We start from the raw sequence: 11918 nt of genomic DNA, 5'->3' as shown, positions 1-11918 counted from the left end.
GACAGCCCGCGACCCCCACTCCCTCCCTCCCGTGAGCCCCACCCTGCTGATGGCACGGGGGAGAGTTCAGGGGGTGAGACTGTCACTGGCCAGCACCTCGGCCAGGGGCTGGGCAGGGCTCTCTCAGGCTGCCCGCCCCATCTTGGAGGAGTGGCCAAAGGAGACTTAGGGGAAGGAAGGAGCTTTCTGCCCCCAGGGCCTGAGAGAGAGGAGATGGCAGGGCTCTGGGAAGGGGTCTCAGGATAGGGGGTGATAGAAGGGCGTGGTCTGAGGGAGATACAGGTGGAGGACCTGGGGCTCAGGGTGGATCAGCTGGGGGGGCTCAGGGTGGATCAGCTGGAGGAGCTCAGGGTGGACCAGCTGGGGGGGCGTAGAGGGGGGCTCGGGGGGATCAGCTGGGGGACCAGCTGGGGGGGCAGAGGGGAGCTCAGGGTGGACCAGCTGGGGGTAGGGGGGGCTTAGGGTGGATCAGCTGGGGGAGCTCAGAGGGGGGCTCAGGGGGGATCAGCTGGGGGGGCAGAGGGGGGCTCTGGGTGAGCAGGGCCTGAGGGGAAGGCTGCCATCCCTGCTCAGTGGATTGCCAGAGCATCTCTGGTGGCAGCAGGAGGAGGGGATGTTGTTGCCATGGGGACAGATCCTCCTTGTAGGGGCGGGACCTGAGCTGGGTGACATCACCCCCAGGGGCCGTGGGAGGATGCTGAGCCGACAGCAGGCGGAGCCTGGATGGGTCTGGAGCAGGCAGTGCAGGCAGCAGCTGCCATTCACTCACCTGGTCCTGAGAGCTCTGCATCCCGGCAGCGGCAACAGCATCCGAGTCTGGGAGGGGAGAAAGAGCTGGCACAGGCCAAGCACTGCAGCTGGTACCCGGCCCAGCTCCACCCCTCCTCCTTCCCCCAGCCTCCACCCGCTTTGTTCTCCATCCCTCCCGTCTCCTCCATCTCCCCTCTGCTGCTCTCGCCCCTCCGAGGGCACCAGGCCGTGCGGCCACTGGCCTGCCCAGGGGCCTGTGCACAGCGCTTTGCAGCTAATTTTGTGCCCTCCAGGACGAGCCCCAGGCCAAGGCTCCGGTGCCCTCCTGTGGCGTCTGAGCTGGGATGCTGCTCTAGGGGCTGCCCATGGTTCTCACCCTGCTCGTCTCCATCTATAAACTGTGCCGGTTTTTTGCCATGTCCAGTTCGGAGAGGGCGTCGGTGCCTGAGTCCATGAGCCAGGCGTGCTTGTGGTCCGGGTCCGGGTCCAGGGCGGGGGCTGCCTGCAACCACCGAGAAGTGTCCCCTGGGGTGAGCACGGATGTCCAGGTGGCTCTGGATCGGATCCTCCCTGATCTGCACCTGGCCATTTCCTCCATGAAGCAGGCAGCCGACCCTGAGGATCTCAGGAAGGGGATCACAGAGATCTTCCAGCTGGTGGAGGAGGCCTGGGTGATGCCCACCCTGGGGAGAGATGTGGCCAAAGCTCTGTGTGACGTGATCCGCCTGGAGGGGGGCCTGGACCTGCTGCTGAACCTGCTCCAGGCAACAGAGCTGGAAACCAAGTGCCAGGCAAGCCAACTCCTGGAGCAGATCCTGGTGGCAGAAAACAGGTGAGTCTGCAAAGGGCACAGACCCACGAGAGCCCCCCCCAGCGCCCTCCCCCCAGAGCCCTCCCCCAGCACACCCACATACACCCACAGAGCCCTCCCCCCCAGTGCCCCCCACAAAGCCCCCCACAGAGCCCTCTCCTCAGAGACACATGCCCGATAACAGACCCACAGCCCAGCCCCCAGACATCCCCCACCCACTGCCCACACAGAGCACAGAGATCCCCAGCACATCCCACAAAGACACCTCCCCACCCCAGAGCACATCCCACAGAGACCCCCCAGCACAGACATCAGCCACCAAACACACACACTCCACAGACCCCCAGCCCACGGTACGGAGACACCCCAAAACACCCGAGACAGACCACCACACCCGGAGACACTGCCTCCCTCACACACAGACCACTGCCTATGATCATACAGACACTGCTTCCGCACACAACCGAGGCAGACGCCCCCCTGGCCTCCCCCATGTTTCACACACCCATCTGCCCAAGGGCCCCGCCACCCCTCCCTTCTGTTGCAGACTGTGATGAGCTCCGGGCTGCAGGCTCCTGGGGCAGGGCGTCGAGTCATTCACACAAACGGGTGACTCCAGCAGCATGTTGCGTTTGTGTCTCACACCTGGTGTCCCCCGTTCAGGCCTCAGCAGTCAGGGGGATGTGCCCTCTGGGAGCCGGCTCGTGGCTGAGGCTGCCCAGCATGCTCGGCAGCTGAGGATGATGAACCATGGTTACGATGGTCATGCCTAGGGCCCCCCATTGCCCCACCGTGCTAGGTGCTGTACAGACAGAGGGATGGGCCAGTGGATTAGACCAGAAGCCCTAAAGGCTGGAGAGGTGGCAGCCATGAAAGAGGGGCTGAGGCAAAGTCCAAGGGACTCGCTGCCTGGGTCAGAGCTCTGGCTGGGAGGTGTGTTCGGTAACACAGAGGGCATGCAAGCCTCCGGCTCCCTGAGCTCCCAGAGCAAAGCTCCTCTGCCCCTCAGGGTGACACTCCCTAGCTAGGGATCTTAGCATGGCGAGGGAGAGATCTTCCTCCAGAACGGTCTCTGCAGGGCTGTGCTCGGGAATTAGACTCTTCTGCTGGCCTGGCAGACAAGTGGTTAGTGATAACTGTATATTCTCCAGCACAGGGATGGGAGCATGTCTGTGTACAGCGTCTGGATCTTCCCTTCTCTAAGTGCGTGCATTCAGATCTCTGCCCCCTTGAGACTGCCAGCTCCTTGGGGTGGTGCTGTGCTGTCCCCCACATCTGTGCACCCCTGCACATCCACTGCATCACCAGGGATCAGGCGTTCATTGGGACCAGTCACCCCTAACGAGTGAAGCAAGCTAGACAATTGCTAGCACACTCGGGCTGTCGGAGCTACAGGTCCCAATGCTCAGAACAAGTCCCAGGCTCAGCTAACTGGCTCTCGCAGTTCTCAGCCTCTTAGGAAGTAGGCAGGGAGACGAGGACTTCTGCCCCTGACATCCATAGGAACCGGCTCAGGCACCTCTTGTACCTGGGTTGGGTCTGACAGCTCCAGCCGTCCCGCTTGGATGAAATGAGACCTGCCCTCCATGCTCAGTCACACAGCTCTGCCTGTTCACTCCTCTAGCTGAGCACAGGTTTCTGGAGCAGGCAGCACAGAGGGCGGGTTAGTGCCGGGAAGAGTTTTCCCACTGTCCTCTCTCTTGCTGCAGCCTGTCTCTGGGCTGGGCTGTGATATCATCTCCCGCAGGGTGCGCCTCATCACAGCCAGTGACCTCAGCCTGCCAGCGCGTCCCAGTGTGCTAGGGCTGACAGCCGTGTCCGCTCTCCTTGTCCCAGGACACTGAGTGGCTGGGGCTGGGGCCGGGGCAGTTGGTTCTAAGCCCTAACTCCCTGCCAGTTCAGTATGTTCGTCGACCAAGCCCCGGTCTCAGTGCTGCAGATGCCAGGACCGTGGGCCGGCAGCTTCACCCAGACTCAGCCCATCTACCCCAAACTCTAGCAGGTCCCTCCTGATGGCTGCCATTGGCCTTTCGGCCCCAGCTGTGAGCTAGGCTGTTGGTTTCCCTGGTTCCCTACCAATTATCCCCACAGCCTTTCCCTGCCCCCTGTGCTGGCTGCCCAGACTCCCCAGCCTGGTTCCTGGCTCCCAGACTGGACTGTATCTGCTCTCGCCTGCTCTGGACAGTGCAAACCTAGGGTCTTGGACCCTGCGTGGAGGAGGCCGAGGCAGGAAGACTCTGCAATCTGAGCTGAACTTCTTGTTTTAATGGTTCCCGCAAATCTGACAATCACGTTGTCTATCCCATCCGTCCTGCCAGCTGCCCCACATGGCAGCTCACTCCAGCTTGGACATTTTCATCCACAATTCCCCTGCCTCTCCTGGTCTCCAGCAGGTTTCCACCCAGCCGCCATTCTGCCTCCTCTTCCAGGACTCAATGCCTGAGCCAGTATGCTCTGCATGGACCTTGGTCCAGTGCTGCTTGATCTGCCGCACCCTCACAAGTCCTGCCTGCCAGGGCAGCACTGTGTCCAGGCACCAGCAGGCAGTTGAGACTGACACTGCCTTGAATGTCCAGCTGAGGATACGCAGAGCTCCCACGAACGCGGGTCTGCACAGCTGGGTGTCCAAAGAGGCTGTCACCGACGGTTAGGACTCGCTTTTCTGGGACAGGAACGGAGGCAGAAAGATTCACGCTAAGAGAGTGAATGCACGAGGCACGTTCTTTGCACATGCATCTGTGTGTGAGGGTAGTGGGACTCGCTGCTGTCAGGGAACAGCTGTAACGTACACATTCAGCTCCGGAGCAGGAGGCATTTCTGAGGGCAAGGTCTCTGCAAACGCTGCTTGGTGCAAGTATCGATCAGCACGTACTGCAGCTGGCCCCAGTGCGGAGTCTGGGGCTCGTCCAAATTCACAGCCTATTCTGAGCCCAGTGGTAGCAGCGGGGCCCAGAGAGGCAAAGAGGTTAATGAGGAGAATGCATTAGGATGTCATTAACATGGGAGGAAACATCAGCTCAGAGAGTTTGAATTCAGCCCCTCAGTTCCTGGCAAGAGGGAGCGGCCGTTTAGCCCCGTTGCCTGACTCAGCCAGAACCACACATCCTGCATCTGGGCCAGGAGACGAGTCTGTTCATTCTGCTCCCAGCCAGCCGCCTTGCTGCAGCCTAGCAGGCTGTGCTCTGCCCCTAGCAACTGCAGGCTTGGAGTGTCACTGAGCCCAGAACCCCATGGGGGTGACACCAAGGTACCCCCCTCCCAGCGTTCCCAGGCTGAACACTGAGCTGCAGCACTTCAGACTAAACTCAGGTTCTCAGCCTGCTTCCTGCCATGGCCACACAAGCTGCCAGTTGCAGCAGCTCCTACCCAGAATCCTTTGTAATGGTTCCCATGCTGCAGCAAGCTCTAGATGACAGTGCCCGGCCCTAGCCAGAGATTCAGAGAATCCCCACGCACCTGGTGAACCTGGAGACTGGGTGGAAGGGCCTGGACTGTGGACCCCAGCCCCAGGCTGAGTCTGTTTTCCAGAGCTATTGGAATTGATTGCTGTCAAATTTAGCCCCAGGTCACTGTGAGCAGCACAGAGAACAGGAGTTCCCAGAAACACCCATCTCACCTGCACTGGGGGAGAGAGGGGCTGCCTGGCCTGCATCCCTCTAATTTGGCAAAGTTGCTGTCTGCCTGCAGGGACTTTGCTGACCCTCCAGCCCACCCCTGTGTGGACTCTGTTCGTCCCAGCCACTGGCTGGAGCTGTGATCAGTACTGACTGCTCCAGTGCCCTCCGCCGGTGCTTGTCCTGGACCTGCAATCCGCATTAGCCTATTGCTGGCATGGTGCAGAGGCCCCACGCACTCTGTTGCAACCTGGCCAGACACCGTCTGCTGGGAGGGGAAACCTGGCTGGGGAGCAAGTGTCGCTAACAGAGGCTGCTCCCAGCTTTCATCTAGTGAACGCCCCCCGTGGGCTCAGAGGCAAGTGAGAAGGGAAAGAAGAAGAGGGTTTGAATCTACTGAGCAGGTGGCTGATGGTTGGTGGGAGCTTTGCTGAGAAGATGGCGACGGCTGGAGAATTTCAGGGACAAGCCTCATTGGGGGAGGGGAGTCAGGTGAGGTGTAAACCCAGGAAATTCACTTGCTGCTCATGTGATGGCCTGAGATTGTGGGAGGGAACCCTTGGGAGCTGGGTCTCTGGGCCATGCTTCCTCAGGTGGCTCCGGATGCTCTCTGGCTCCAAGAGGATTTGTAAGGCTCTTCAGGCACGAGAACAAAGTGGTTCTCTAGTACCAGCCCTGTATGTATCTAGCCGCACTATGGAGGGGCAGGCAATCCTGGCAGCCCATCTACATGGGAGACAGCATCCTGGCATCTGTGCCCCTTGGAGGCATTCCACTGCCAATAGAAACCTCTGTCTCTCCTGGGGCAAATACCAGTCTCTTAGTGCCATGTAAACATTGATGGGTTCAGTCTCTGGTTGCCCTGGCACTGCCATTCTCTTTGGTTTCACCCCTGCCTCTCTTTCTCCCAGGGACCGGATTGCCCGGATTGGGCTGGGGGTGATCCTGAATCTGACCAAGGAGCGAGACAGCCCCCAGGTGGCACGCAGCCTCTCAGGTATCCTGGAGCACATGTTCAAACACACTGAGGAGACCTGTTTCCAGCTCATTTCTGACGGGGGCCTGGACGCCATCCTCTACTGGTGCCGCTGGACCGATCTCGTTGTACTGCGCCACTGTGCCATGGCCCTGGCCAACTGCGCCATGTACGGCGGGCAAGCCAACCAGCGGCTGATGATCGAGAAGAACACGGCAGAGTGGCTCTTCCCACTGGTGTTCTCCAAAGATGACGAGCTGATCCGCCTCCACGCATGCCTGGCCATCACGGTGCTGGCCACCAACAAAGAGATCGAGAAAGAGGTGGAGCGGTCGGGGACCCTGGCGCTAGTGGAGCCCTTCATCGCCTCTCTGGACCCGGAGCGGTTTGCATGCGACTTGCTGGACAGCAGTGACAACAGTCAGGGAAGGACAGCAAAGGACCTGCAGCAGCTGGTCCCCTTGCTGGACAGCTCGCGGCTGGAGGCGCAGTGCATCGCTCTCTTCTACCTGTGCACAGAGGCCACCATCAAAGCCAGGCAGAAGAAAACCAAGGTAAGGCTGGGTTTTGGGGGGCAGAGTTACCTGAGACAAGTAGATGTGGGGGGAGGAGGGGCACTGAGGTTGCATCCAAGCAGCCCTGCAGCTTCTGGGAAATGGGGCATCGCTTGCTCCCGCCACGTGCTCACAGCTCTGCCTAGGAGGGTGCTGTGGTGTCCTGCAATGCCCACGTGCCAGGACTGCGCAGCACGAAGCAGCGGGAAGGTACTCAGGGGAACAAGGATGGGACGACTCATGCTCTTCTGTGCCCAGATTTTCAGTGAAATTGGGGCTGCCCAGAGCCTGAAGAGGATAGTGTGTTACTCCACCAACAGCACCGCCTCGTCGCTGGCCAAGAAGGCGCTGCGCATGATGGGTGAGGAGGTGCCTCGACGGATCCTGCCCACCGTCTCCAGCTGGAAACCCACCGAGGTGCAGACGTGGCTGCAACAGACTGGATTCAACAAATACTGCCAGAGCTTCCTGGTAGGGCCATGCTTGCGGGGAAAGGGCCAGTGCAAAGGCCCTTTGCTGGGAACACACAAAGAACACACCCTGTAACCATCTGTAATAAGGACCCCTATAGATACACCGTCACCCAGAGCAATGGAGCAATTCATGGCCACTGCCACTCCAGGGCAACGTCTCCACCTGGCACCTTGAGCCTTGAGGAGAGCTAGACGGGACTAGACCAGCGTCTTGTCTCACCAGTGCTGCAAGCCCTCCATCCTCACACACTGCCGTCCCAGGGGAGAATCCCTGCCTGATCACAGCTGGGGCAATAGGCCACCGCATGTCACGTGTCACCTGGACCCAGTAGCCAGAGCACGTTGGAATTGCAGGAGTCTGGAGGGAGAGGCTGTCAATGAGCAGTCCCATCTCTGGATGGCTTAGGACAGTGGAGCTGCCCCGTGAGCCCTCCTGTGGGCTGCCCACCGTACACTGCATGGAGCATCTCATCCACGTCCCCGGGCTGAGCCTCCTCCCTGGCTCAGGGCTCCATGTGCATTGTGCCGCAGCTCTTGGTGGGCAGCTTTGAACTCTCCTCTCTTGGCAGGAGCACGAGGTGGATGGGGACTTGCTGCTGCGACTGACGGAGACGGATCTGCGGGAAGATCTGGGGATGGCCTCTAGCATCATCCGGAAGAGGTAGGACCCTTGTGTCCCACAGCAGTCACTGCAGAGACAAGCAGGAGAGTCCAGGGCAAAGACCTTCGCCTCTCCCCTCCTTTCCCTGCTGTGACAGGAGCACCAGAGGCAGCTGCCTCTGACCTCACACTGGGAGAGGCCTAGGCTCTTGGGGCCCTGTGCCCACCTGTGACTCCATCCTGCTGCCGGGGGAGTTCTCACAAGGTGGCCAGTGCCACAGGGAGTGGCTGGATGGGATGGGCTCTCCTCAGCACAGGAACTGGGATGGGGCCCTGTGCGCTACTCAGAAAGCTGCAGACTGATCCTGGGTTCTGCTCCCCTGGCTGCAGGTCCTGCCCCGTCACGTCTCAATGCTGAGATGTTCCACTAGTCAATCAACTGTCTGTGTGTCCATCTCTCTCATGCACCCTTCACCCAGCACCTGGGTGCTCTCTTCTCTTCCCGAGTGCCTGCCTGACTCTGAGCCCCATCAAATCCCTCCCCCCTGTGCTTACATCCATCAACTTGCCAGGTTTTTCCGCGAGCTGACGGAGCTGAAGACATATGCAATTTACTCCACCTGCGACCGCAGCAACCTGGCCGACTGGCTGGGCAGCGTTGACCCCAAGTTCCGCCAGTACACGTACAACCTGGTGACTTGTGGCATCGACCGCAACTTCCTGCACCGTGTGACGGAGGAGCAGCTGCAGGAGGACTGCCGCATCGATGTGGGCTTCCACCGCGTGCGCATTCTCTCTGCTGCCAGGGGTAAGGCCCTGCTCCCATCTCAGCAGAGAGACACCAGGGGCCAGTTTGGTCACTGGTCAGTCCCGGCCAGGGCTGGTCAGATCACTGGGTCGGGGTCCGGATAGGACTAGTCTGGCTGCCGGGTGACCGTTCACAGATCACCATTAACTCTTTGCTGCTATCCACTCTCATATCTAGAAATGCTTCACTCTCCTCTGCCGTGCAGTGGCTGCAAATCCACCTCCGAGGGGCCGGACGTGTTTATCAGCTACCGACGGAGCACTGGCTCCCAGCTGGCCAGGTGAGTGCCCCCAAACCCCATCCTGCTTCCCTGCTGATGCTGACTTGCACCTTCCTCATTCTAGACCCCTGGTGGCCCAGTCAGAGGCAGGGCTTAAAGCGTCCCTGCCTGTTAGTTCTGTGACAGCCCACACGCCTGGAGCCTGCGCAGGCCTGAGCCAGCAGCTACCATCTGGGGGGCTGCAGTTGGCTCTGTCGGAGCCTGTTCTCTGCTCCTCTATCTCACGGTGCCCCTGGCTGAGATGACAAGGACAGGGGGTGCCCTGATGGTGCCTCTTTTGCCCCCAGCCTGCTGAAGGTCCATCTGCAGCTGCATGGCTTCAGCGTGTTCATAGATGTGGAGAAGCTGGAGGCGGGGAAGTTTGAGGACAAGCTGATCCAGAGCGTGATGAGCGCCCGCAACTTCGTGCTGGTTCTCTCGCCAAACACGCTGGATAAGTGCATGGGGGACCCTGACCGCAAGGACTGGGTGCACAAGGTGAGACGCCCCGGGCAGGAGCTCAGAGGGACTTGGTGGCACTGCAGGAGTGGGAGGGGCTGGAGATGGCTCTGGCTGCCATGTGGGAGCCATGAGCTGAGCGCTGGGCTTTCCCCTCAGGAGATCGTGACGGCCCTGAGCTGTGGGAAGAACATCATCCCTGTGGCTGACCATTTTGAGTGGCCTGATCCACAGGATCTTCCTGAGGACATGAGGGCTGTCCTGAAATTTAACGGCATCAAGTAAGTGCAGGTGGGGCCCTGTCCCAGTCGTGCTCTTGCGGTGGCTGCTGACTTGTATGGAGTGCGGGCAGCACGGTGCAATCTGAGGCGGTGGGCGGGTGAGACAGCAGACGCAGGCCGCTGAACATCACAAGTTCAGGGCAGGGGGTGCTGCCCTCTCTGCAGCTGGGACCCATCTCATCTGGGAGTTGGAATTTTCTTCTCCTGGTCTCCCTTGAAGAATTCTCCTCCTTCCTTGGCCTTTTGGCGCCTCAGCTACCTGCAGGCAGATGTTGTGTCTCCTGTTGTCCTTCAGCCAAGCAGGGCAGACTGAGCTCCGTCCACCCCTCCTCCTGACCCAATCGCTCCAGCTCCTTCATTGCTCCTGCTCTTCTTCTCTGAGCTCTGCTTGCCACTAGTGCAGGGTCCCAGACGCGGTCCCCAGCACCCGTGGCCCCTGGCACTTTGAATGGCACCCCAGGAGTTGTGGGGGGGGCCCTACCATGCCCGGGGCCCAGGCTTCCCAGGGTCGGGAGGCACCTCACTACCACAGGGCCATAGCATGAAGGAGTCTTTTCTGTGCCGCTGTGGTTCAGCCCCCTGCCTCTGCTAGCCCCCACGGGGGGGGGGTCTGACGGTGCCCATGGCCCGGGCACACTGAACAGTATCACGGGGGGGGTCTGACGGTGCCCGTGGCCCGGGCACACTGAACAGTATCACGGGGGGGGGGGTCTGACGGTGCCCGTGGCCCGGGCACACTGAATAGTATCACGGGGGGGGTCTGACGGTGCCCGTGGCCCGGGCACACTGAACAGTATCCCGGGGGGGGGGGGTCTGACGGTGCCCATGGCCCGGGCACACTGAACACTATCCCGGGGATCTGGCGGTGCCGTGGCCCGGCACACTGAACAGTATCCCGGGGTCTGACGGTGCCCATGGCGGGCACACTGAACAGTATCCCGGGGTCTGACGGTGCCCATGGCCCGGGCACACTGAACAGTATCACGGGGTCTGACGGTGCCCATGGCGGGCACACTGAACAGTATCCCGGGGCGTGTCTGACGGTGCCCATGGCCCGGGCACACTGAACAGTATCCCGGGGGGGGGTCTGACGGTGCCCATGGCCCGGGCACACTGAACAGTATCCCGGGGGGGGGGTCTGACGGTGCCCGTGGCCCAGGCACACTGAACAGTATCCCGGGGGGGGGTCTGACGGTGCCCGTGGCCCGGGCACACTGAACAGTATTCCGGGGGGCGTGTCTGACGGTGCCCATGGCCCGGGCACACTGAACACTATCCCAGGGGAAGGGGGGTGACAGTGCCCGTGGCCCGGCGCATTGCGCTCACCTGCAGACTTTCGAGTCCGTCCAGCAGTGTGTGATACTCTGTTTTCTGCCCTGGATGCAGATGGTCCCATGAGTACCAGGAGGCCACAATTGAGAAGATTATCCGCTTCCTCCAGGGTCGCACATCCCGGGATTCTTCAGCTGGCTCAGAGAACAGCCTTGAGTGTGCAGCCCCTCTTGGGCAGACCTACAGCCAGGCAGTGCCGCCCCATGTCCTCTAGGGCAGTGTTGTTCAACCAGGGACCGGCTTGCTGCTTTCCTAAACTGCAACAGGGAGATCTCAGGGCGTGACACCGGTCCTCGGCCTGGCAGCTGAGAAACATGGTGCTAGGGACTTCCCACAAGAGCTCTCCCCAAGTGGGGTTAAATCCTTCCCGTTAGAGCTTCCTGCTTCCAGGGCTTCCCTCTGGGCCCACCCCGAGGGACCTGGCCCACTTCCCTGGCTCAGACAGTGCAAGAGGAAGGGCCCTTGGCTGGGGCAGCAGCCAAATATCTACTCTCTAATTACCCTCCCATCCTCAAATCCAGCCCCGGCACCGAAAGGGATGTTTGCCCCTTAATGCAAAGAACACTTCCTATCTGCCTCCTACAGCCTGAGCCTGTGGGGACGGACAAGAGGGCCCATCTCAGTGCCCCGGGGGCAGGGAAACAGCTGTGCCCCTTCCCTCGCCATGACGCCCACTCCTCTGACTCCACAGCCTGCAGAGAAAGTGAGGGAGAGCGCAGACCCTGCCCAGGCACAGTGGGGGTGGGGTCAGCCTGGGGCCCCACCGCCGCTCCTCTGGGCAGTGCCTGGGACCAGTTGCCGGGGGTTGCCCGAGCAGCGGCCAGCGTGGCTGGTCCTAGGGCTGCCCCAGCATCTCGGGCAGCCCTGGGCTCAGCCACTGCAGCTGCAGAGGTCCCAGAAAGTCATGGACTCCATCACCTCCGTGAAAGACTCACAGCCTTCCCCACGAGGGAGCGTCACGCAGCTGGCACAGGCTGCCATGTAGACTCCAGCTCCTGCAC

The 11918-nt window shown here is 60.9% G+C and overlaps 1 protein-coding gene across 1 annotated transcript; it reads left to right on the top strand.

Moving 5' to 3' along the window:
- The first annotated feature begins 1042 nt into the window (after nt 1-1042).
- SARM1 (sterile alpha and TIR motif containing 1) lies at nt 1043-11605 on the top strand. Its single transcript, XM_039508091.1, has 9 exons — nt 1043-1582; nt 6087-6705; nt 6964-7176; nt 7748-7839; nt 8351-8586; nt 8764-8866; nt 9154-9343; nt 9464-9585; nt 10972-11605. The coding sequence occupies exons 1-9, from the start codon at nt 1116-1118 to the stop codon at nt 11129-11131; spliced, it is 2202 nt and encodes a 733-aa protein (XP_039364025.1). The 5' UTR covers nt 1043-1115; the 3' UTR covers nt 11132-11605.
- The last annotated feature ends 313 nt before the right edge of the window (nt 11606-11918 follow it).

The sequence above is a fragment of the Mauremys reevesii genome, linkage group 20 (assembly GCF_016161935.1).
Source record: "Mauremys reevesii isolate NIE-2019 linkage group 20, ASM1616193v1, whole genome shotgun sequence".
Classification (NCBI taxonomy): Eukaryota; Metazoa; Chordata; order Testudines; family Geoemydidae; genus Mauremys; species Mauremys reevesii.
The sequence above is the reverse complement of the archived record's forward strand: the minus strand, read 5'-3'. Positions and strand labels throughout refer to the sequence as shown.

Coding starts and splice junctions, on each gene's coding strand:
- SARM1 (XM_039508091.1), top strand. CDS start 1,116: ATGGTTCTCACCCTGCTCGTCTCCATCTATAAACTGTGCCGGTTTTTT. Junction 6,706..6,963: donor CCAGGCAGAAGAAAACCAAG/GTAAGGCTGGGT, acceptor TTCTGTGCCCAG/ATTTTCAGTGAAATTGGGGC. Junction 9,344..9,463: donor GCAAGGACTGGGTGCACAAG/GTGAGACGCCCC, acceptor CTTTCCCCTCAG/GAGATCGTGACGGCCCTGAG.